Source organism: Alternaria ventricosa (assembly GCF_023758065.1).
Source record: "Alternaria ventricosa strain BMP 2768 chromosome Unknown scaffold_15, whole genome shotgun sequence".
Classification (NCBI taxonomy): Eukaryota; Fungi; Ascomycota; class Dothideomycetes; order Pleosporales; family Pleosporaceae; genus Alternaria; species Alternaria ventricosa.
Window position 1 is genome coordinate 109,146 of NW_026055695.1, and position 24,473 is coordinate 133,618.

Below are 24,473 nucleotides of genomic sequence, written 5' to 3' on the forward strand. Positions count from 1 at the left end.
TTCGATATAAGGATTATGCGGCGACGAGATGAGATAGGAGGTGAAAGGTCAACCTGGAGCCGAAGCGTTATGCGCTTGAGATTTGCGACATCTCAGAAGTGTCTCCTCGGCTTCATAAGACCGAACTTTTCAGCATCCCCTCGCCCCAGTACCACATCGTATGCGGGATTCTCCGTTGTCGTCACCCAAAACCGGGTCTCTTGTATATGCTTGGTATTGCTTCCGAAGCACCAAGTCAAGTCGACGTATCCTTCCACCACTTCGCCTCGATTGTTGGCGAGAACGCACTCGGTTTTTTCGCTCGTATGCACTGGAACATCCAGTACCTGCAACATGGGCCGTGATATGATGCTTTCCGTAGTATTTGGATCGCATGAGAGGACTGCTACCTCCCAAGTTTCCGAACTACCCTTTGTTCGAGAGCAGATCTCAATTTGGACCGGCTGAGGGATTCGTTGTCTTCGCTGGATCTCGTTAACAATGACCGATGACGGTGGAGGACGACGCACACCAAATGACAGCAACCTGGAGAGTCCACAACCGCACATGTTTGGTATTCAATTGGTTTGAGGGTGGTGTTTCACGCGGAAATGTGATATCGTTGTTAATGGGAATGCGATAGCGTTGTTGATGCGTGTTGAATCGAGATGTACGTTATGAGTGTAATGAGTAAGGAGGTCCTCCAAAAGTTGAGGCATACAGCCCGCCTATATAAAAGCGGCCAATAGCCCAAGGCACGTTTTCGGTCGCGCAGAAGGATCCTGTGCATTACCCTGAAGGACTGCACGTATGGCAACTCGAACAACATGAAAGCTCAGATGCGCTGCGCAAGCGGGACAAATCCAATGAGAATCTTGTCCTCTCTAGTGGCGCAGTCATCATCCTACTGATACGTGATTGAATCACCCGAGCGAACTGATCTCGACTGTTCTTGCGTCATTGCCTGAAAGAAGGCAATCATTGCCTGTTCCCGGGGTAGTCAGATGGGCGCAGCAGCAGGGCATGTTTTTTACCGATCAGTGTTGAACTGTAGCCTCGTCAGCCAAATTTTGATGTTCGGAACGGTATTATTCTTCATCTCCGCTGTCTCCTCCTGTATGCGAAGGGACAGATGAAGTGGAAGCGATAGTTTCCAGGTGTGTTGTTCGTGTAGTGTGAAATTGATTGCAGGCGGACTGCGATGCACGCGTGACCCGACTGGCAGGTGCCCGCCGGGAGGCAACCACCCGTGGACTAGTGCTAGCGCCAGCACGCAACCTTATCCGCAGCAGGCTGCGAAACCTTGGAATCTCACATACACCAACGTAGCCAGGATGCGTCCTTGTGGCTGCCTACTCATTTGCCCTTCCATTTGATTTGTCGTTCTGCGATATCTGAAGTACTTTCGCTTGTGCTTCCACCTCCACGGATAACGCCTGTTTCGTCGCACAAAGATGGACAACATCGAAACATTTGAGCTACGATTGTCATCGATTTCGCAACGATCCAAACGAATGTATGTTTCGCACTCAAAAGTGGCCTATCGCTGGTGGTAGGGGTGGGTATAGCTTACCTAGGTAGCGATGAATGAGATGTAGGCCTGACGAATATGCCTGCATCTCAGGCTGAGGGCTGCTTGACATTGCAGATGTATGCAGCTTCACTCAGAGGTCCTTTTGCCCTCTTCATACGCATGGCTGATCAAATGCACATGGTGCATTGGATGACGTCGAGGCTCTTTACGCACAATCGAGTGCTAAGTTCGACATATATGGGCGCAATGAGTGACACTCGAACCATGTATGAAGGCTATCTAACCACCAAGGAACAATGTCGTCGCAAGATCCGCTTGATCATTTTGTAATAGGGTATCCGAAACTGGCTGCACAGATGGAGATACTGCCTGAGCTCGCTGTATTCCGCAGGTTTGGGGCTCTCAATGCTCAAAACCTGCTGTACATGCAAGCTGAGCTCACATATCTGGAAGAGAAGCTACGAAAGCAACAGCTGGCCGACAAAATTGACGGATCAGGGAAGAGGGCAAAATTTGCTCTGGATTGGTTCTGGCTGCGTGAATCCGAGAAGGATGGCGCAGGTGAACAACTGGAATTGGTTATGAAGATTAGGGAAACAATGAAAGAGTACAGTGTGTCCAACCATTCTCCAGGGGACGCATAGAGCTGACTAAAGTAGATGACGCGTTAGTACAACAAGCCAAAATCCTGAAGTATCCAAAGCCTAGCACTTGGGATCTCCACCACATCCAGAACTATCTCCAGTCTGCAGCAATGGGCGACCTTGCGTTAAGTGGAGACGACGCAGAGATATGGGGCTCTGCATGCAATCGAAAGTCCTACAAGCCAGATCTGGTGACTCTATGTCCTCGCGCAAAGAAGGACGCCTTTTCAGCATGGGCTGCGGAGAGTACCATCACCAACCTCTTCAGGTGTGGCTGTGCTCGACACATGAAGCCTTCCCGCGTTCATGGAGTGGTCGGCTACGAAGATAGCACTATCTATCGCATTACGTACTGGATCACCAGTATTCTCGCGTCTCTCATACCGATAGCATCTATCGCCGTGCTGTACCGCGTTCAGTCCATGAATGCACGACTGGGGATAATTGCCGGGTTTAATGTTCTGGTTTCTATCTGCTTGATGGGTTTGGCTAACGCGAAACGCGCCGAGATGTTTGCTATCACAGCTGCGTGAGTACATTCACATCCTCCTCGATGCTCGCCGGCTGACGAGACTCAAGGTTCGCTGCTGTACAGGTCGTCTTTGTTGGGTCTGATAGGAGCACTGTAGGATGAGGAGGATTACTCTGAATTCAATCGCAAGAAGAAACGATCCTTTCTAGACGGAGACATGAACACGCCCAAAGAAAACAGTATTGGTGACCACTTACCCCGTAACTCCTTCGCTTAGCCTCGGTAGAACCTGTGTCGGTCGTATGCGTTGTAACCTCCTGCATGCGTGCGCCACCAACTTCGGCACCAGACTCATCCGGCCACTTAGTCATTGGAGCGACTGAGTTAAAGCTCACCCCGCCCCGAATCAGCTCGCCTCCCAATTAGCGATCCAAACAACAGTCAACACAAAAAGCCGTCGTCTTTGTCTCATCGCAGTCCGGCCCCCGTCCATTGTTGACGTGTCATCCTTACGTCAACTGGAATCGGCGACCGAAACAATCATGAGTGTATCCAAAGACCCATTCCAGGGGTTATACGAGTGTGTAATATGTTTGGTTTCAGGGTTTCCGAGCCGCGGCTGCTTGTTTCTGTCCAAGTCAGTATTGCAACCATGGATCAGAGCTTTGACGGCTCACCTGTTGCTGTTCATACTTCCTCTTCTCCTCTCGCTCTTTCTTACGTCTCTCTTCAGCCTCTCGCTGTTTTTGAGCGATCTTGGCAGCTGTTATGCGTCAGTAATGGTCTACGATTTGCGGCTAAGAACGTACAGTCGACACGCGGCGGTGAAGTTATAAAGGCTCCGAAGAACTCGCGGTTCCCTTGCAAGAGACCCAACTTTACGATCGTATCTCTCCCAATCACGAGTTCGAATATCTCCAGATCTACCACGTAGAAAGTCGAAATTTCATATCGCGGTCGAAAACTGGGGACTTTTCGACGATCGCTGCACCACCATCTCGCTCTGACCTCACCCAAGCACGGCACTTTGGTATTGTTGCTGAGTGTTATACTGATCGATTCTGTACTTGGGCTTGGTGACAGACCAAAGACCTCTAGAAATTGAGGAGTGACCAAGTTGTACTGGCTTTGCGTATCCACAAGAGCAACGCCAGGGTTGTATTTTGACCACTCATCGCGATCTTTGTCCCATAAAGCGACATCCACATTTCTTTGGAAGTTCTCGTTCTTCCTTGCGGGTGTGAAGCTGCGTCGGAGCATGTGTGATAGCGAAGGAGCATCGCATCTCGATGTGTTGGACGGCAGATAAGACTTAAGGCATCGTTTGAACCTAGAGCACGCGCAGCTGAATGGGAGCTTGTGCCGCTTGGTCTTGGTCTTGAGTAACTCTTCGTTCTCATCCATCTGGCTAGAGACTTGTGTAGGAAGTGTCGGGTCGATTGATACGGTGCGATCACCTTCGACAAATTGTTAGCTTTGAGCAAAGCATCTCCGCTACAAGGCTTAGTGACTCACTGCGCGGAGAGAACAGTCTCTTGACTTTACTGGTTCGATCCACGTTGGCTGGGAAGGTTTGGTTGTTCATAGTGGTAACAATGCAAGATATGAGAGGTGGAAGGCGAGGTTCGCGGATATTACGCAACGCTGCAGGAGATCAAGGGTTGGTATAGTAGAATGGTTCATCAGGGCGAAGGCTGAGTTTGATCGGGCTTAGACCTCGGAGCCTCACCAGGTTGCCTACTCAGGTGCTGTGCCACACTCACAGTGGCGACGACCGCGTTACCGGAGAGCGCTCACAGCACACGCCTAGGCGCTCGACTGGTCAAGATCCGCTGGAAAGGCCTGGCAGACGTGTCCATACCGGACCTAGACCTTGTTTAGGTGGCGCAGCAACTCTACAAGGGGTATCATATCCGCACATATCGTTGCTCTGATGTGAAAAGCAGTTTCCGAAAGCCCAGGGATCACGGACATGTCTTCCACGAGTAAAGCGTTCATGGAATCGGGATACATGTTAGTTACTGTAAACCGCGATTGATTCGACACCCATACGAAATGCTTCAACGAATGCGAAAGTCATGACGTGCCAGTGTTGTTCATACAACGATCAACGACTGAACCGCTCGACATGTGACGCTTGGGGACTCGGCTCAAGCGACACATAACGCCTGATTTGAAACAGAAGTGTTTGCCTTGGAGAACCTGCGTTCTGTACAAGCGGTCAAACGTCCAAACCACCGTCCGGCTACGCGGTGATCCAACACTCGACGCATACGGGGCAAGACGAACTCACCGGATACGGTGAACGTATGGTACGGACAGATTCCCACGCTCTTCGAACCATCGCAGCTGAGTCTGTGGTTCCCTGATATGCAGCCTGATTCTGGTACCGGTCAGCCGCTGCACATGGTCAGATTCGTGGAAGGCTGTGGCGCAGCAGGGTACTGGACTGCACATCCGGTGGCTCCGAAACAATATCAGCAGTGCAAGATGAAGCTGCTATCGTCTAGGCACTGACGTCTTTGTGCGTGATATTATCAGAAACTGCCTCGACGAGCGCCTTGTACGAGCGACGTCATTGAGCATCATGATGTCGTGGTGTGTTGCTCTTTGCGCTTTGTTCGCGTTCACGGTGTCAAATAAGCTTGAGAGCCTGTGCCAGGCTCTGAGCACAGTATTGGTGTGTATCGTGTCTTGATGTATCGATTAACATGCAGACTCCTTCTAGTGGAGCAACGTTCTCCTGGCGAACGTCCGGGCTGTGCAACTATCCGAGCGAGCTTTCCACCGTTCACTGGCAACGATGAGCTGGCTTTGTCTGGCGCATGAACCTGTCAAAGCGTCCGTTCAGTCCGCTATGGCGCGTAAATCGATTAGGTTGCCTTATCTGCCATGGTGCGCTTTGGTTCACATATGCGATCATAGCGAGCCCGAGACCCGATCGCTTTCCTATATATCAACGAAAAATCGACTGCGCTTTCGACTCTGGCTAGGCCCTGGTATTGGTTCGGGCCCGTCGTTGGAATTGTGCTTTGCCATACGGTATGATTGCGAGACACCAAAGTACCATCTCAATGACCAGCCCGAACCAGGACCAGACCGCAGTCTGAGTCAAAGACGCACTCTATTCATTCTGCGATTGCGATAGTTTCGATGCGCTTCCCTACGTAGGGCCCTGACATGGATCTGATTCCAAACCATGCCCCTCCGAGTACTCGTCGTCATCGTTGTGATCAAGACAAAGTGCTCCAATCCATACGATTCTTTCGAAAGCATAAGGGCCACTATCCCGGACGTATCGCAGTAGAGATGCTAGGCCCTCAGGGACGCGAAGCTCTATTGACCTAGCCAATTCGCATTAGCAAAGTCGCGAGAATTAGTGAGTAGTCAACATATGCCAAAACCTGGAATCGTATTCGATGAAGTAAATCACACACTTTTCCCAAGCTGTCAAAAACCTGAACTCCGCAATAGTGACATTGGAACGGTCCTGCACGTGCAGACACTCCCTTAACCCCCCTAACCATCAACCTTAGCCGCACTATCAGCAACCTCCCCAGCCGTCTCAGCCATCTCCTCATCCTCTCTCTTCTCCGCCTCCACCTCCCCCTTCCCCGGCACCCCCTCCTTATCACCCACAAGCTCCCTCACAACATCAACCGTAGCCGCCGGACCACCAGGCTGCACCGCCAGCACCTTGCCCTCCTTGTCAACAACAAAGACACCGCGCGTCGTGCTCTTCGGCGGCTTCTTGAAGCCAATGGCCTTGATGAGGCTCTGTGAAGGGTCGCAAAGCAGGGTGTAGGGCAGCTTCTGCTTGGTCTTGAAGGTGGTGTTGGCTTTGGGGCTGTCGGCGGAGAGACCGTAGATGGAGTAGCCGGTTGCGGTGAGGGGGTCGTAGGAGTCGCGGAAGAGGCAGGCTTGTTTTGTGCCTGTGATTGGATGTGTTAGTACTGCGAATGTGGATGTGAGGGAGATGTCAGGGGTTGGAGACTTACATCCTGGCGTTGAGGCCTTGGGGTAGGTGAAGAGTACGACGCCGGCCTTGCTCTGCTCTACGAGCTTTGCAAGCGTTGTCTTGTCTCCGTCATTCGTCTCGAATTCTCCGCCAAAGGACGCGAGGTCAATTGTGTCGCCGACCTTGGGTGGGCCGGTCGCAGCAGCAGCGGACTCGCCGTTGCTCTTACCGACAACAGCTTCCTTGACAGCCTCGACCTGCTCAGTGACGGTTTCCTGGACTTTCTCAACGACAGTCTTTTCTTCGGGCTTCTTCTCCTTGGCGGGCGCCTTCTTCTTTGTCGGGCGCACAGGCGCTGGGGGCGCTTCCTTGCGCTTACGGAGCTCGACGGGCATGTTGAGAATGGAGTCGCAAGATAATATCGCAGTCGCGTCAGTGTCGCGGGGACGTATAAACCTCAATCAGGGGGAAATTGGGCAGCGAAGAGGTCGGGGTCGGACGCTTGAGCGCTCGTGGAAATCGAGGTGGGACGGTTGGCTAAGGGCAGGAGTACGAAAACCAGCGGAACAGTGGTACAACCCTTCGCAATATGAACAATTCGTAACCAGTTCGCGGGAAAGATGTCCTCGGCCTGATTCAGTTAAGAATTATAATATGTTGCGTCGTCTAGTCAACGGATCGCAGCGTAAGCATCGTGGTGAGCCCGAGCGAGGCCAGGTCGTCCAGCCTCCTCACTTGGCATGACCGTCCACATCGATATTAGCCAGATTACCTGAGCCTGCGTCTTTTTCTTCGGGAAACAGCTTATTTCGGACGCGCACTGGGGTAGGAGAGGCTTGTCATTGGCTCGTGAAGTGAGGAGTCGTGAGATGCGCAGCGCTCGGTTGTGCAGGTCCCGGCGCGTCATAGCTTCCCTTGCGCGATGCTACTGTTCAGCAGCAACACAGTCTCCCGAAAAGGCCACAATTCATATCGAATGCGTTGATTTTCTGATATTTACAACACAATTGCGCTTTTAATTAACCTACGTGTTGATTCTTCACCCCATAACGCCCATCAGCGAGCTTGAAAAGCACGAGAACACCCTCCAAATCCATGCGCTCCATCTATGCATCTTCGGTACCTCCTGAAACCCAGCTCACAGGATGCCAGTTGTTCTCGCAAGAGAATACCTTGCCACCAGACCCGCGGTTCAACGCCCATCCTGACGACCACATTCCAAGCCCAAACTGTAGCAGAGGGTCAGCACTTGTTTTGTAACGTCTCGGGGAGTGGCCTCACAATGAGCATCCCTAGAATGACAATAGAGATATTCAAGATGGTAAAAGCCGTTTGCGAAGTCGACGAGAACAGCCTACCGTTCTTTTTATTGTGCCACAGCCACATCAGTGGAGGAAGAGCATCTACACGCGTCAGCCAGTGCACCTACAATTACTCACAGTGAGTCGTGCTAGTAGTGACTTACAACTAAACCAGCTTCCAAAGAGAGCTCCAATCAATCCCAACAATAAGTTAAAGTTTGGCACTGCTTCAGCCAAGATCCAGCTTACCAGCCACGCGCCTGTACATATAGCGCCCCAACTTCCCAAGCTCTTCCAGCTGTTGGTAGATGCTACGTTTGTCCCCTTCCATACGCGAAAGTAGATGTATTTGGTCGCTACGGAGCCATTGACTACACCTGCGACGATGATTGTGGGCAGCGCGATGCCGAAACAGATCTTGCTAACGAGGGGGGATGCCGAACCGAGGGCGGGCGAGGCTACGAGAGGCCCGGCGTAGTAGTATATGATGACGGATATGAGCATGTAGAATGTGACTGCGATACCCTGCTCGAAGATGAGAGCTTTGCGGAAGTCGCGCGGGTCTTCCAGTTCGGATTGGAATGAGAAGAACGCGACGTGTCCAGCTGCATAGAGTCAGCAGACGTCTTTATGACCACAGAACGGGAATTAACCTACTGTAAGCTAGGACGATGTTCATCTGCAGAGTTGGAGGTACGAAGTCAGTATATGGCTCACATGCACTTCGTACAGCCAGAACTTACCACGGGTGCGAGTCCCTTGACGAGTGGTACATCGGGTCGCACAGCAACGATGTTGCCCATGTCTGGCTTCTGGATACTAATCGCGATCATGGTTACCGTAACCGCCACGATAATGGAACCGCAAGCTGAAATATGTCAGTCGCGAGTTCACACGAAGGGATCGGATCCTTTAGCCTACAAAAGTAGCTAAAGTAGCTGATGTTCTTGAACGTTCTGGGCAATCCTAGCAGGAAGGAGAATATCAATCCGACGACGGTGAAGACGATAGTGCAAGTGCCGTGGTCGGTCATCGCATTCATCGCGACCGCAAAGGTCAAGATGTGCGCCCCCATGATGAATATCAGGACTAATAGCTGTCCGACAGCAAGCACCTCGCGAAGCACTGGCCCACTCATAAGCATGCCGCGATCCGCGTAGTTCGCTACGGACGGATGAGCCAGCTTGAACTCGCCGATCAAATAGCCAGTGTATGTAGCGATGATGCCTAGGAAGCATATGCAGAGTAGACCGGGGACGAGGCCGAGGATCGCAAGCGCTTGAGGAAGGGCGAGGACGCCTAATGATACATTCTCCGCCAGCATAACTTGACTATGTTATTGGGATGATGGTGTGGAGGTACGGGGGGCTTACGAGTGCCGACATTCCTGGCAGTTGAAAGTCAGCGATAGTTCAAAGAAAGATCTCACGCCCAGCGAACGATGCATGCCGTACGCCGAGGGGCACCAAAGTACCGTTAAATCTCGTTCAGTGACACTGCATACAGCATCAGGTAGTTTGTGTACATACCACCACTTGCACGTCTTGTACTGTATCTCAGCGCCTTCCTCGTTACCAAAAATATCCTGTTCTTCAGCTGGCGTAGCCTGTCCTTCGAGGTCCGCCGACAGATTTAGTTGAGGCTGAATCAGTTGCTCATCCAAGGGCCCTTCCGGTGTGGTTTTCTCTACTGCGTGCCTAGCCATGGCTTTCTGTCGCTTGAGCTGTCTCTGCAGTCGTCGCGCGGATATTGTCGTGAAGATGGCCGGTGGAATACGAGGAACGGAGAATAACGTTAGGATGAGAAAAGGATGACAGGAGCCGGTCAATCGTAGTAGCTGACGTTGTCACGACACGGTACCAGTCTGGAATGCTGCAAGCGTGAGCGCAGTTATGAGCTCGTTAATGGCTATGCAATGACGGGCGCAGTTCGCTCAATTTGAAGACCATGAAATGATGTGGGCCAAACAAGCCCCTGCCATTGTAAAGCATGGTCGAAATTGTGGGTGAGATGTTTGGGTGTACCACGGAAGCTTGTAGGATAGGGACATGCAGGGAGAGTAACAGGTAGCGGAACATATCAAATGAATGGATATGGACGCGTATCTTGAGATAAGACATAGTACCAGGCCAGGGCCACATCCTAATGTAATGATTACACTGGTATTGCAGCGGAGTGCGGAGGCACTGATTGCAGGCTTGAGCTGCGGTAGCGAACCCTTGATACCCAAGTTTCGGGCACGCGTCGCTATCAATCTGTACACTGTACGCGGATATCCACAGTCTCAAAACGTACGACATGAAAAGAGAAGACTGGGATGAAAGAGCAACGACAGCAACTGTGTGGTTCCCAGTTCGAGACTGGATGTCAGAAGTGCTGCGTGTCAGGTAGTGTATAGGTAGAGATCTGAGTCGTTATTCATGCGATAAGAACACCACAAGAGATGATGGCTTGGTGACAGTGGTTGGAGTGGGGAAGAAGAGTCTCCAATGGGTGGAATAGATGTTAGCTACGTCATCACGTGGACGCGTGAGGCAAGCGCGATCCGAGCTGCCGCCACTCCACACTCCCTCATTCTCCCCCGCACGTAAGCCAATCGCACCAGACTGCCAAACCGATACCCTCTCGTTCGCCTTGCGACGCCAATTACATCACACACACGCCATGAACTCCGACCTGGGCCTTCCGCCGACGCGAGCGACCCGCAAGCGAAAGACTACCACGTACGCCGACGACGATAACGATGACGATGCGCACCTCAAAAACCAGTCCACACCACGGAAAGCCAGAAAGACGAAGAGCGCACCCGAAGTAATCGACCTGACGGGGGATTCTCCCAAGAAGACTCAGAAGACTCCTGCTAAGAAGAGAGGCAAGCGCGATGCGGATGCGCCTGCCGAAGAGAAGCGTGCGAGGGTGTTCCGCAAGCAGGCACCACAAAGCTACCTCGCGATCAAGGAAAGAGCATTCACGCAGCGCCTCACGGTCCTTTCGCGCGACCGCTGCGGTAGCGATGATGTGCCCGAGGAGAAGGTCATTGTCGCAGGCTCCACAGGCAACGTCTACACCGTCTCAGTTGGTCTCGTCCCAAGCTGTGACTGTCCACACGCGAAGAAGGGCAATCAATGCAAGCACATCATATACGTCATGCTGCGCGTGTTGAAGGCACGGGAAGACGTCGCATACCAATTAGCCCTCATCCGCTCCGAGCTGCGCGAAGTCATCAAGAACGCGCCGCCCATTCCCGGCGTTGAGACAGACGGAAAGGACGGCACTGAACAAGAGGGCCAAGACGGTAACCGCAAGCCCATCGAGGGTGAATGCCCCATCTGCTACGACGAACTCGGCGAGAATGAACCCATCGTATACTGTAAAGCCAGCTGTGGAAACAACGTGCACAAAGCCTGTATGGCGAATTGGATCGCGGTCTCAAAGGGCAAAGCGACTTGTCCATACTGTCGTGCCAAGTGGGAGGCAGACACAGGCTTCGAGGGTAAGCTGGGTGAAGTCGATACAAAGAATCTGGAGAGGAATGAGGACGGCTATGTCAATGTTGCAGGACAGCTCGGTCTCAGTGGTGAGCGGGATTATTCCACATATCATCAGTACTGGGTCCGACGGCATTTAGGCCATGGTGGACGGAGGAGGGGAGGCTACGACTACGATGGTGACTACTAGGCCCATGGCTGTTGAGGCATGAGTGTGTAGGAAGTGTATATTTGGCGTTCAGGACATTGATACCCAGTAGCGACAGGCGCACGGCACTTTGCCAAACACATTTCATCAGTCGTATCTCTAAAACAATTCCTCGTTTGACTCAACCGCTTCCTCGCTTTCCTTCGTTTACTCAACATCACGCGTATTCACTCCCCCCATCTCCAGCTCCACTCACCTCGGCCGCATCGGAAATTAAACCCTCAAGAATAGCACAAATAGCGATCGCCACGTACGCAGCGCAACTCCCCCAAACATACCCACCTTCCACCGGCCCCATCTTGCATAACCAAGAAAAATCGATCACCATGATCTGAACATCATCAGCTGCATCCGCTTTCGCCTCGTTTGCAGACCCACAACCCTTTTCCTCTTTCTGCCGTTGACACGATCAGCATGAACGGACGGAGGGCCTCGGCGAATTTATTTCACAGCTAGTAATGTTTAGTAGCGAGTGTGTGTGCTACCATCCCGTCCGAAGCTGAATACGAGAGAGTAATGACGCGTACCAATCTTGCGAGGAAACGATCCCAGATGCGGTCTATTGATAGCGGATGTGGTATAGATCCACACCAGCCAGTAGTCGCTCGAGCCATGGGTGATCAACAACGACAGCGCACGTTCCTTCCACCAACAAGACGCTGCATAGTATGTACTGCGAAAAGGCTGTCGGCGTCTGAAAGCATGTTGTGAGCAGTCACATACCCTGCGGCACGGTAAGTAACTTGAAGCGGCTCGAAAAGGGAGAACCGGGGCTGAACGCGACTGGCTGAATGGAGACGTGCAGCACGAGACCCGCGACCGTGGGCACTGCGGCTGCGAGTGAGTGGCTGTGTTTGCTTTATTAGACGTTACACTTGTGGCCGATCCATGCGAGAACGTGCAAGCGGTGGCGCCAGCGACGATGTACAGGGATGGGGGTTGGAACAGTATGCAGGTACAGTGATCAGCTCTGCAGATTAAGTTTGTGTCACTGGAGATCTCTGATCCGGGCTTGCGACAGAGTTTCGACGAGAGCGGCAAAGGGAAACGCCGGCGCTCAAACTCATTCAGGAAACATCACGATTGAGATTAAAGGCAGGATTCAGTTGCAAAAAGAGTAAATTCAAGAAAACTAGATAAACGCCAGGTCATTTGACAACCGCAACAAAGGAAAAGTCTAGGAACAAATCGAGGTTCTTCATCAAACATTGCAGTCTGACTTTGCCCATGTACTAGAGCCCGACGAGCATGAGGGAATCCGGAGAGTGATGTGGAAGAAGACAGTCAATATATTGTCGAATGTACATGATATCAACTGTCTAGTCCCGACTTTTACGTGAACAATCCATCACAAAGGAAACCACCCAACGCTTTGCCCCTGCCCGAGGGAACTTGATACAGTAGACAGACAAGACATGCGAGAATGCGGATCAAGCGATCCTACCCAACAAAGGACACTAAGAAAACGCGAAAGCTCATATACAAGAAATGCACTTTAGCGCTTAGTAGGTGCCGTAGCCGGAGCCGTAACCGCTGCCAGAGCCGTAGCTGTTGTCAGGGGTAGGGGTGGGGGCAGCGGAGGAAGAGGCGACGGTGGAAGCCTCGGGAGTCTGGGTGGAGACGGCAGCAGAGCTGGAGGCACCGCCGTAGCCGCCACCGACGGGGTAGGCAGCAGAGCTGGTCTCAGCGGAGGCGGGGACGCTGGAGGAGGGGATGGCAGTCTCGCCGGTGGGGGTGGCTACCTCAGAGACGAAAGAGAAGCTGGGGAGGACCGAGGTGGGGACGGCACCGGTACCGGTGGGCATGGCAGGCTTGGTGGAGGTCTTGAAGCCAGTGGGGCCGACAGGGTAGGGGTTGGTGCCGTTACCGGGGACGGGGTACATGGCAGTGGGGACGGCGGGCATGCTGGAGGAGGCAGTCTGCTCAGAGGGAACCTCGGGGGTTGGCTCAGGAGCGTTGGGGGTAGCAGCGGGGTAGTCACCACCCTTGGTAACGGTGACGGTCTCCTTGGCAGTTACGGTAACAGTGACGGGAGCAGCGCAGTCCTCACCACCCTCGCTTCCAGCAGGAGTGGAGGGCTTGGCCTCACCACCAGCAGGGCCAGTGGGGTAGGCACCGTTGCCACCAGCAGGTCCGGAGGGGTTGGACTCGGAGTCAGCGGGGACATCGCCCTCACCAGTGGGAGTGGGCTTGACGGTGATGTACTTGGTGGAGGTGGAGGTAGACTTGATGGTGGAAGTGACATCCTCCTCACCGGCGGGGCCAGTGGGGTAGGAGCCCTCGCCGCCAGCAGGGCCAGTAGCCTCAGAGGGAACCTCACCAGTAGGAGTGGGCTTGCCGACAGTGACGACGACAGTGGAGTACTGGGTGGAGGTAGAGGTGGAGGTGACCTCAGTGGTGACTGGGTGAGCAGTCGAGCCAACACCGACGGTGTAGACGAGGGTCTCGGTGTAGGTCTGGACGACCTCAGAGACGGGGTAGGAGCTGGTCATGGCCGAGCTGCCGGTGGGCTTGGGGAGGTCAGACTCGGGGCAGACGGTGGTGCCGACGGCAACAACGCTGGTGACGAGCGCGGTGGAGTGGGCCGGGCAGTCAGTGACGGTAGGGGGGCAAGCAGTCTTGGTGAAGATCTGGGTGCTGTAGATGGTGGAGGTCACCATGTCGCTGATGGGGGTGGAGGAGACACCGCTGGGAACCATGCCAGTGCCGGTAGGGACCATAGCAGAGCCAGTGGGGTAGAGACCAGTTCCGGCCATGCTGCTGGTGGTGGCAGCCTCAGGAACGACCGAGGAGGGGACACCTCCGTAGCCGCCACCGACTGGGTAAGAGCCGGAGGGGATGGCAGAGCTTATGCTGACGCCGGGAACGACGGAGCTGCTGGTGGCAGCCTCGGGGACGGCAGAGGAAGCAGAGGAAGGCTTGCCACCGTATCCACCACCGACGGGGTAGGAGCCGGAGGGGATAGCGGAGCTCATGCTAACACCGGGAACAGAGCTGGAGCTGGCGCCAGCAGGGACCGATGAGGAGGCGGCAACGGGGACCGAGGAGGAGACACCACCGGAGGGGACAACGGCAGAGTAGCCGGTGCCGTAGGCGGAGGATGAAGCAGCAGAGCTCATGGTGGGGATGGCAGCAGAGCTGGAGGTAGCAGCCTCAGGGACGGCGGAAGAGGGGGCTCCGTAGCCGCCGCCAACGGGGTAGCTGGCCATGCTGGAGGTAGCAGCCTCGGGGGTGGAGACGGCAGCAGAGCTGGAGGCACCGCCAGCGGGGACGCTGGGAGTGTAGGTAGCATCGGCGGGGGTGCTGGAGGTCTCGAAAGCTGGGGAAGAGGACTGGATGTATGGGACCTCAGCGGACGAGGAGACGACCGGGGTGGCAACCGAAGAGGAGACGGGGGTTGCGACGGTGGAGGCCTCGGGGGTCTCTACGGGAGTAGCAGAGCTGACAACAGCAGAGCTGGCGGGGGCGGAAGAGCTGGCGACAACCGGGGGTTGGGGCTGGGCGCCGTATCCGCTGCCGTAGCCGTTGTTGCCACTCTCGTAGCTGTTTCCACCACCGTAGGAGTCGGTGGCACCGTATTGGCGACGGGCCTGGCGGTGGCTGCGAGCCTCAGCGGCATCGGCGGCGGCGAGAGCAGCCAAGAAGGCAACGGTAAGCTTCATCATGATGAAAGTTCAAAAAATCCTGGCTCTTAAAACTGAAGGGGTATTTGACGGGAATTCAAAAGGTCCAGGCGAAAACGTTGATAATCCAGGAAAGAGTGACTGGATGTTCAAAGAATGTGATGTCCGAAGACAGTTGATAGCGAGTGTGGTAAGGAAAAGTTGCCTTGGGTGAGGAGAAAAAACACAGCGAGGGAGGGCGGTATATGAACTCTCTGGCTGACAGTTGCAGGATGGGGCCTAAGCACCTGGGTGGCTGCTAACGGCAGCACAGATGCGCCTAAGATGGTCGGCCCCTGGCGGGTGTTAATTTCGTTCAGGAACAACCGGCGGCAGGGGCCAGTCAGCGGCGTTCTTAGCCAGGAACAACTTCAGGGGGATGCATGAGCCTAGCCACTCAGGAGAGCGAACGCGGAAGCTCGAGGCATGGCAGCCGCTGGGAAATGCGCCGGTCGCGAGCTCTCGTCGCTGAGAGGCGAGACTCTTCGTTGCCGTCGACTCGCAGCGCGGTGAAGCCGCTGGGAAAGAGGTCACGATCTTCTGCCTGCTCGCCACCCGTCGCGCTGGACGTGTGCACTGGGATGGCCCTCGACGCTCTCGTCAGTCCGTCTCTTTGCGTGCCGTCGACCCCGATTGATTGCGTTTCAAAGCGCTTGGCCAAAATAGAAAGCGACCATGGCGCAGATCCTCCCTGCTAGGAGCATCGACAGGAGCGGGTACATGGCAGATGCGCGCTGTCGGTGAAGGCACACAACCGTGCCGAGATTCAGCGCAAAGACGCAGCCGGGCGAGACAAAAATGGACTCGCGCAGACATGCGTGAGATTCGGTCCATTCTCGACTGCCAGCACACGGTGCGACAGGAGAGACATCAGCTCGTGTTGAGGGCGCTTTCGTGTTTGCGGGGACGCTTGTCGATAGGCGTGGATAAGGCAGCGGTGGAGCAGGCGATGGAGTGTTGGCCGTCTTTGTGCAAGCGTGGGCCATGGTGCGACGCGCGACCGCGACCTGCGCCTGCCGCCTCGCATGTCTGCACAAAGGGCCCCAAAGTGACTTCATCGCCGGCGCGCCTGAGTCGTCGTCGCTTTCGACTATCCCATGGTGAAGCACTGGAGCTTCCGTGGCTTCTAGTCGGCATCGCGATCCCTTCTGATGTCGCGTCGCCTGCAACGGTCCGCCGAACGAAGCCACAGTGCCACACGTCCTGCTCAGGCGCCCACCAAGGCCACACCCTACCATGTGCATTTGAGACATGCCACCGCTGTCAGTGCATTTCCGCATAACACACAGCCACAACCCCGTTCCCATCCAGCTTTCGCGACTACTTTGACCGTCTCAGTCTGTCGCAAGTCCTCAATTGCCTGAAAGCCTCAAACGCATCCACTCTGGCCCTCAGTGCCGCAATCCCAGTGCCGATGCACGCGATATGCACGATGCTGGAGCGACGTGCAACGGGCAACCGGGTCGTAAGATTGATGAGGTTCCACGCCTAGTCCCTGCAAAAGCTTGTCTTCTCGTAACGAGCGACATGAGCATGTTCTCGACTCTCAGCGAACGTTGACTGATCGCTCGGAAATGAGGTCGATAGCTCAACTGTTTTCGTCACGTTTCTGGTGTTTGTTTCCATGTTGCCGCCCGTCCGCAATGTCGCTGGTGCTTGTGTTGTGCGCGGCGTGCGAGGTAGATGAAGCAATACTGTTGAAGGTGCACATGAAATTCTCCAAACGTTGAGCGCAGAGATTTTCGACCGACCACAGAATGTGCAAGAGCGATGAGGCGCTAGAGACGAGTTCCAAAGAAGAAGTGACGATGTAGTCTCGCACCTTCCCGAGTCGCAGCATCTACGGAAAGCGCTTCCTACTGCGCGCCGTCTCCAGGTCAGTCAGCACTACTACATCCGCATGTCTCTGTGGCTTTCGCAATCGATTTCCGAATCGACGCCACTTGTTTCTCACCCCGCGACGTCACATGAAACATGCAGTCTCTACCATTTCTTCTTCCCCACCGTCACATCACATCACGCCCATCTACTCGGATCACGATTCCGTCACCCGCATCAACGGCCAGTACCAAGCTTTTCCTTCTTATCAAACTTCTTACACGTCCAACCTCCATCAATCTGCGTTAGCGGATCGTGCCGTCATTCGAAACAATCGCCGGCTTGAAACGAAACGTCAGCCCTGCCAGGCTATCCCAACGGCTACCTAGGTAAATCCGACGCACGCGGCTCGGTAGCCACAACACCAACGCCAGTCCTTCTTTTCGTGCCTCAGGTGCTTCAAGGCATTGAAGTGCCAAGGTGTAGTAGATATGAGGGGCGGACGTCTCCACGATACTACGACTTCTACTGCTTCTTGTAAATGGTCTTTGGGTCTGCCACCGGCTCAATGGCTAATCTCGAGTGTACACTTGAAGAGTAAAGTTCTAGATCGCGTTTAAAGCCGAACTCTACCTCGCGATCCCGGAGTCATCAAGAACTGATTGATTCGTCCAGGCATATCCATGGGCATACTGTACATTATGACGTGCTGCATCGGAAACATGCACTTGGGAACGGGTGGTCGCTTAGTGCTGACTGCGAGAGTCCAGGGTAATAAGTACCCATGTACACTATTTCGTCGCTTCAGCTACCCATTCTGCAAATAAAGTTTATATCCTTAGGCAGAAGTAAAGCTGCGAGAGATCCTGATTCCAGTTCCCGCTGATGCACTACATCTCCTAGGGAGAACCTAAATCAAGTATACATCCCGCTCTTCGAAGCCCGGCGTCTCTTTCGCCACGTCCACCAATACCTTGTCTAAAGATTAACGTACTAGTTTCCTGGATCGATATCTTCAGATGCATTAAGCTTCCTCTACGCGATCTATCCCATGCCGTACGAACATACCGAGACTGTCTGCTCACTTCACGGGTTCCAGGTCGATTCTTTGTTTCCCAAGCCATAAACAGTAGACTTGCCATGTACTCAGCACATCTCTCCACTGCCCACTCTGGGAGTTCAGTCATCTTATTGTCATACGTGCCTTAGACACTTCTGGGAATGAAGGATAAACAGATATCACACGGAAGCCGAGCACATCAAGTCCTATAGCACAAGGAATAGCACGTCACTGCAGATACAAACGAAATCAAAGGCTGCGCAGCGCTTTCAAATTTCGAAGAACTCTTTCTAGAAACGACCGTAACATCATCTACTCAACACTTTTCAACACATAACAAAGGTAAGGACAGTGTCAATCATAACTCTTGGTACCCTTCGATCAGCCAGCTTCTTCAGCCAACCATCTACTCATCACTCAACACTTCCACGTAAGCTGAACACCGCAATCAGTAGCAAAAGGCGGGCTAACGCGAGAGCACTGCGCATTAAAACCGCCATCAGCGTTCTCGATCCAGCGTGTATCAGTTCCGCACCCTCTGACAACATCTTTGTACGGAAAGAAATTAGCCACAAGGACGCGTCTGTGATTTGCAACTCGGGGGAAGCAGAGGCATTACTCACAGCTAAACCCGTTCCTCAGCTTCACCGGGGAGCCGCAGTTGGGGTTTACCACACCACTGCATGAGTTGTCGCCGTAGATCCACATCACTGGACTGTTGTCAGATTTCAGTTCAACGTCGAGGAGGGAGGCGACGAACGGTTGTTACTATCGTTGTTGCCCAGAGCAATGGTAGCCGTGGCCTGAGAGGCGAAGAGGCCAAGCGCTACTGCGATGATGGAGATGGAGTGCATGATTGTGGTTGAGCGTGGAGATCTTGGTTATCTTTGTGAGGTGTTGAGGTGAGGAGGGTGGTGGATATTCGTTGCAATCGATCATGACTTTATACTTGCAGTTCATCATCGGCATGTACTTGCTGATATCGTAGCGTAAAGTTGCATGTTGATGCCGTCGCGATATCTACAGCAAACAATACAACACGGAGTGGAAAACTTCCTAGGTCGTCGATGAGACTTGTTGCATGCTGATGTTGGTGTAGCACTTGTCCATCTGGATCCACGGGATAAATGGCAAAGCTCGCCGCATTCACGCTCTCAGCAGATATGCGCCTCGTTCATGTGGGACAATTTACTTTAGGGTTGACATGTACCACGATGCTCGTCTGATATGGCAAGTCTTAGGTACTTGGCGTCAGCAGTAATATATCTTCCGGCCTCAATGTGGTCGCTCCGTGTCACTGCCGAAGAGCAGGAATGTTTGTCATTGGAAATTCTGAAGGCTAAAATGGGAATCGCAAACGTCTATATCTATCCAGCGACGACTCAGCATGTGCACGTGATGATGGGTAGATGCCTGGGTTCATGTAGTGGAAGTACAAAGCTCACTAATGGACACGAAAACACACCTAGGTATTCTGAAAGTAACCGATATCTAAAGTTTTGAATGGCAACACATCAATGACCCAAGATACGGTGTATAGATGTGGATTTGTCGTTCTTAAGCGTGTGGCTTTGGTAGGCCAACTGCGTGGAAGCTCACGTTTGGCAAGCTGCAACGAATACTCGGTATAGAAGAATACATCATCTTACTTCTTGTAAGCCTATCAATTGCGAGAGTGATGAGTACACACACGCGATATCCGTTGTCTCGTACGACTTTGAATGAGCGGGCTTGTTCGTGTTGTACCTAGGTAACCGAGCCCTGGAGGCTTTTGCTCAACATTGCCCCACTTCTGGCGCGCAAATATTAGCAAAATCCTCAACAAGCGCAACAGCTCTCAGCTTCATTCCAACCAGGATGTGTTCGTCATTGCAGCAAGCATCTCTTCTTCCTCAAGCAACCGGCCCAAGCCAATCGTCTCAATGAAAAAGATGTAATTCGCGTCAGCCTCAGATAGTGCGATAGAGGCGACACTGTGCCAGAGGATATGAGCAAGCCCAGGGATCCTCCGGCTAATTTCAAAAATAAGAATAATCTTGAAGTTCCCGTAGGAACGTTCTGCTTCAACGTTAGTAACAAAATCTTCGAGCGTAGAGGCGTGAGGGGAGACATACTCAGAGATTAAACTGAAAAGAACAGATACTACACTTGATCTAAGCCAAAAGGCAAAGAGAGCTACAGAACAGAAGGAGGGACGGAGGGGGGTGGGTTTATATAGCTGGGGGAAAAGTCTGAGAGGCGCTAGGGAGCTAGTGGCTTGGGGGCGTTGCCTGGGAGATGGTGACGTGGAAGGACGTGGAAAGACGCAAAGGTGGGTTGGGAAATGTGGGACGCGAGGGCGGTGACGGTGGATAGCTCGAGGTGGGGGGACAGGCAGATACAACTGCTGCGATTCGATGTCCAAGGGCTGTGAGAAGCCGGCCTTCCGTTGTGCAATGAACACGAGCCGCAGGTCGAGTTGCATAAGATATGCATAATTGTGCTGCTACAGACTGATAGATCCAGGCGAGTCCTTGCATAGTTGTGAGAGGGCGGTTTGGCTGGAACCGACTCATGCGGCGTGGCGGCCAGCGCATTTCGTACCTAGGTAGCGATGGCACGCCAACCTAGGAAAAAAACTGAACACTCTAGAGTCTACGTTGACGTTAGGTCACCTACTTTGTAGGTTCTTGTCTTGATGTAGTCTGCAGACCTGTTTGGTTTTTTTCTTGTATAAGGTGACGGCGTACTTCGATTTTGTCGGTAGAGCGAGCGCGTCTTTACTCACTATGTCGCTGCTGCTACGTAGGAAGTCCTTTCAAATTCATATGGGCGACTTTCCCAGGTTCTTCGGGAGGCCCACCTGTATGGCCTGAATACCCAGGTACCTAGGTAAGGTTGGCGAACACAGTACCAAGAGTCAACGTCTTTGTCGGGTTTCTAGGAGCCGCTATCGTGACGAAGTTGTTGTTTTCGAATTTCGTGTCAGCTATACCAAGCCGTAGAGGTATGCGCTGGATTGGAAGTTAGCATGTGATGACAAGTAGCGTGGTAGGTCCATCCACGGTCCGGGATCTGTTTTAGTTACCTGGGTACCTAGGGTTTATATCATAAGAAGGACGTCTTCATAGCAATCGACATATGAAAGAGAAGGGAGGTTACGGCAGTACTAACTGAGGACGCCGTACACCGCGGTTGCGTACCTACACAGATTCGCGGGCTGGCCGCAGCGACACCACCTTGGATAGCCACACGCAGTAACGATCGTATATTGCCATGGATATCTCTTACACGCGCGCTGGATTCGCAACACAACGTTGACGCTTCGGTGTTGTCGGTCTGTAGTTATGAGCGGAGGAGTCTGGTTTGTGTAAGCCGCGAAGAGTGGAGCAGACCTACTCTGGGAACAGTACAACAATCCAGCCCACTAAACGAACAGTCACAACGAGCGCATACTGATAACTCAAGTCATAGAAGGTGATTGCAAGAGCAGATGGATGTAGGCTTCGCAAGAACGGGGATGGGTAGCGAGTATCTAGGTAACGTGGTGGGATTGAAGTTCAGGCAGCCACGACTGAGCGCCGCAGGGTCGCAAGTACTGTCTCGTTTCAATCAAGGGAAAATCTGAACACCCTGGAGCCTACGTTGACGCTGGCTCTGCTAGTTTGGCTATTCATCGCAGTGTATGAAGTGGACTTGTGTCCTGTCGACATCTCATCGTCTTTCGCACGTATCACATTTTCACCGCCGACCCCCTCTTCCCCTCTTCTTCTTTCCCCTTCCACCATCATCAGCAGCCTTCCTTTTCTTCGCCTCCTTCGCCTCTCCAATCGCCCTCTTCTTCTCCACCATCTCATCCGTCTTCTCCTCGCCGAGCACGCCGCGAAAGTCTTCGAAATCGAGGTCAACAAAATCCATCAGCATCCTTTGCGCCAGCCTATCCACGACACGATCTAGCGCTAAACGTTTGAGGAGCGGGATCAGCAGCTTCAACTCCTCCATCGTAACACCGCGGTCTCCCTCATTCGAGCCGCGAACTGGCGCTATGTTTTTGCGGAATGGGAAAGAATCGCGGATCATTTCGCCGACAGGTATGTCTGGTCTAGAGGCTACTACTTTCGCTCGCTCAATGGCGGGTTCGAGGACGGTGGTGCTGAATTGTGGAAGAAAGGTTTCTGAAGCCCAACCCTCCGAGTCTTTGACTTGGGTAAGCAGTTGGATCAGCCAGGGGAGATCGTTTAGGAATCCACCAAGATGGGGGAGAAGAAGGAGTGGAACTTCCTCTCCAAAAGTTTGTGATATGATGACGAAATCTTCAACCTCGTCGTCCTTGACTTTCCCTTTGCGAACCTCTGCCATTGTCGTTGGCGCACGCAGCTTCTTGAGACAGTACTCGCGTATCGCAGGCTCAGCCACCGGCACGTGGTGCTGCAGAATCTTTCGCATGGGATTCAAATCATACCGACTGATAGCCATGGAATCTGATGCTCTCGGCTCGAAAACAATGTTGCAGTAGCGTTGAATATCGGCGTCTGGGATCTTGCCGTTGAGTTTGGCTATGTCTTCGAGAAAGGTCTCCATGCCAGCGAAACTTGAGTTGTTGGCCATGGAACGAAGCGTATTGCCGAGAAACTCTTCGTTGAGCTCGCCGCCGTTTTCAAGCAGTGGTAGGCAATCTCTGAGGCTAAGGAATTTACTGTTAGATACTGTATCGCGGATGATGGAAGCTCGCCAGGTAGCCATGGCAGCTGGTATGTTTGACTGAGCACTCTCACTACAAAGGTTATCAGTACTTCAACTGACGCGCTAAAGCAGTTCATTATCACTTACTCGTCTGCATCTCCAGCTCGGTCGTACGCTGCCTGAACTTTACCACACATCTCCATCTTGTCTTTGATACTGTTCTGGGTTTTGATGAACCCGTCCGCCTTCTTCAGGTGCTCGACATCTTGTGTCTTGCATAACAAGCGACCTATAGCATCGATGGTCCGATCGGCGCGCACCTCGCGTCGAAAAGAGGCACTGAGCTGTTCCATAGCCTTCTGCCACAGATTCGCGGAGCCAAACTCGATGCACACAGCGGTCAGCTGGTCCAACACCTCCCCGGGTATCAAGGGAAACCTTGCGCACATGAAAGTATGCCCCTCTTTTCGGTAATCGCCTGGGTCATGGTACTCTAGTAACAGCTCGCAGAGCTTCTGCAGTCGCGGAACACTAGCCGGGCCTGCGTGGGGTGCTCGCACTTTCTCCGTTGCGTCATCGAGCAATTTGATGATAGGTTCCGCTTTGGCATATTCCCATCCAGCGACCATGAAGAGAGCAGCTTCAACTCCTTTGCCTTCAGGACTGAGCATAAAACGCTTACGAATATCGAAGGCGCGAAGATTGCGCGGAGGAATAATGACGAGCGCATTCTTGAAATGTCTTTGATCAAGTTAGCTTCAGACGTATAAAGATGGGCTGACCTTACTGGTGAAATAGCTCAGCCTCCATACCACCACCCATCTCTTTCCCTTCAACCTCAGTTTCAATCTGAGCAGCCTCATGTGTGAAGGCTTCCATCTGTGTGACTTCACTATCTCGTACGGGTAGTCGCAATGCACGCAGCTTTCCCTCCAAGTCAACGACTCGCGTCAAGTTTAGCTGGTCGACCCTAATAGTGTGGTCTTTGGTTGGATCGATCTTGGGACGGCTGTTCTCCCATCTTCGGGCACCGCGGATTCCTACGAAGAGATTACAGCCGAGCAGTTTCTTTACGGACGCGAAGAATAATGTGAACTTGAGCTCTTTGCAGACCCTTTTCAGTGTATCAAAGTCCGACGCGTCCTGGTCCTTGAGTGTCGTAGGTAGCTCTGGGAGCTTGTACACGTTTTGAAGTACGTGAATGAGTAGGTGAGGAGAGCGAGTCCCGTCGCCATGGTTTTGCCAGCTTTTGAGCGCCGCAGTCAGGGCTTCTTCTTTCTCGGACTGAGTCGAGAGAGAGAGCGCGGTAATAATTGCATCGTGCAATGTGCGATCCGGGATGATAGTGGGCGCCGACATAACGGCGATTTGCGTTAAGAGACTCAGGTCTGTGATGAACGTGGAGTAGAAGAACCCCATCAATCGAACCCATGGAATTCCCGTATGCGACCGTTTGTTTGCTGTGCGCCAGTGACCGTGCGCTTTGTCCCTAAATGAGCCGATTGATGTAGGCATTTGTCAGTGTGCTTACACATTCACCTTACCAAGACAATTTGCAGTGTACGTCAATATTGAGTAAAAAGTCTGAGATGATACGTGATCCATTGCATTATCCCACTTCACCGCGTATCAACATCTCGCCATCATCCCACAATACCAACATATCTTCATACCAATGTGCCCAAAC

At 53.0% G+C, this 24,473-nt stretch overlaps 7 protein-coding genes across 7 annotated transcripts; 2 read left to right on the forward strand and 5 right to left on the reverse strand.

Annotated features, from left to right (window-relative positions):
* Positions 1-1,809: 1,809 nt before the first annotated feature.
* Positions 1,810-2,690, forward strand: J4E93_007959 (uncharacterized protein; the record flags this gene model as incomplete). The annotated part of the gene is made up of 2 exons (XM_049345862.1): positions 1,810-2,125; positions 2,173-2,690. The coding sequence occupies 2 exons, from the start codon at positions 1,810-1,812 to the stop codon at positions 2,688-2,690; spliced, it is 834 nt and encodes a 277-aa protein (XP_049196795.1).
* Positions 2,691-6,148: 3,458 nt separating this feature from the next.
* On the reverse strand, positions 6,149-6,982 carry J4E93_007960 (uncharacterized protein; the record flags this gene model as incomplete). The annotated part of the gene is made up of 2 exons (XM_049345863.1): positions 6,149-6,561; positions 6,628-6,982. 2 exons carry the CDS (start codon positions 6,980-6,982, stop codon positions 6,149-6,151), a joined length of 768 nt encoding a protein of 255 aa, XP_049196796.1.
* Positions 6,983-7,972: 990 nt separating this feature from the next.
* Positions 7,973-9,593, reverse strand: J4E93_007961 (uncharacterized protein; the record flags this gene model as incomplete). The annotated part of the gene is made up of 7 exons (XM_049345864.1): positions 7,973-7,990; positions 8,138-8,493; positions 8,546-8,567; positions 8,632-8,756; positions 8,810-9,214; positions 9,262-9,275; positions 9,418-9,593. The coding sequence occupies 7 exons, from the start codon at positions 9,591-9,593 to the stop codon at positions 7,973-7,975; spliced, it is 1,116 nt and encodes a 371-aa protein (XP_049196797.1).
* Positions 9,594-10,552: 959 nt separating this feature from the next.
* On the forward strand, positions 10,553-11,566 carry J4E93_007962 (uncharacterized protein; the record flags this gene model as incomplete). Its single annotated transcript, XM_049345865.1, has 1 exon — positions 10,553-11,566. One exon carries the CDS (start codon positions 10,553-10,555, stop codon positions 11,564-11,566), a length of 1,014 nt encoding a protein of 337 aa, XP_049196798.1.
* Positions 11,567-13,086: 1,520 nt separating this feature from the next.
* J4E93_007963 (uncharacterized protein) lies at positions 13,087-15,249 on the reverse strand (the record flags this gene model as incomplete). The annotated part of the gene is made up of 1 exon (XM_049345866.1): positions 13,087-15,249. The coding sequence occupies one exon, from the start codon at positions 15,247-15,249 to the stop codon at positions 13,087-13,089; it is 2,163 nt and encodes a 720-aa protein (XP_049196799.1).
* A 6,595-nt stretch (positions 15,250-21,844) lies between these two features.
* J4E93_007964 (uncharacterized protein) lies at positions 21,845-22,846 on the reverse strand (the record flags this gene model as incomplete). Its single annotated transcript, XM_049345867.1, has 1 exon — positions 21,845-22,846. One exon carries the CDS (start codon positions 22,844-22,846, stop codon positions 21,845-21,847), a length of 1,002 nt encoding a protein of 333 aa, XP_049196800.1.
* Positions 22,847-22,929: 83 nt separating this feature from the next.
* On the reverse strand, positions 22,930-24,145 carry J4E93_007965 (uncharacterized protein; the record flags this gene model as incomplete). The annotated part of the gene is made up of 2 exons (XM_049345868.1): positions 22,930-23,527; positions 23,574-24,145. 2 exons carry the CDS (start codon positions 24,143-24,145, stop codon positions 22,930-22,932), a joined length of 1,170 nt encoding a protein of 389 aa, XP_049196801.1.
* Between the last annotated feature and the right edge of the window lie 328 nt (positions 24,146-24,473).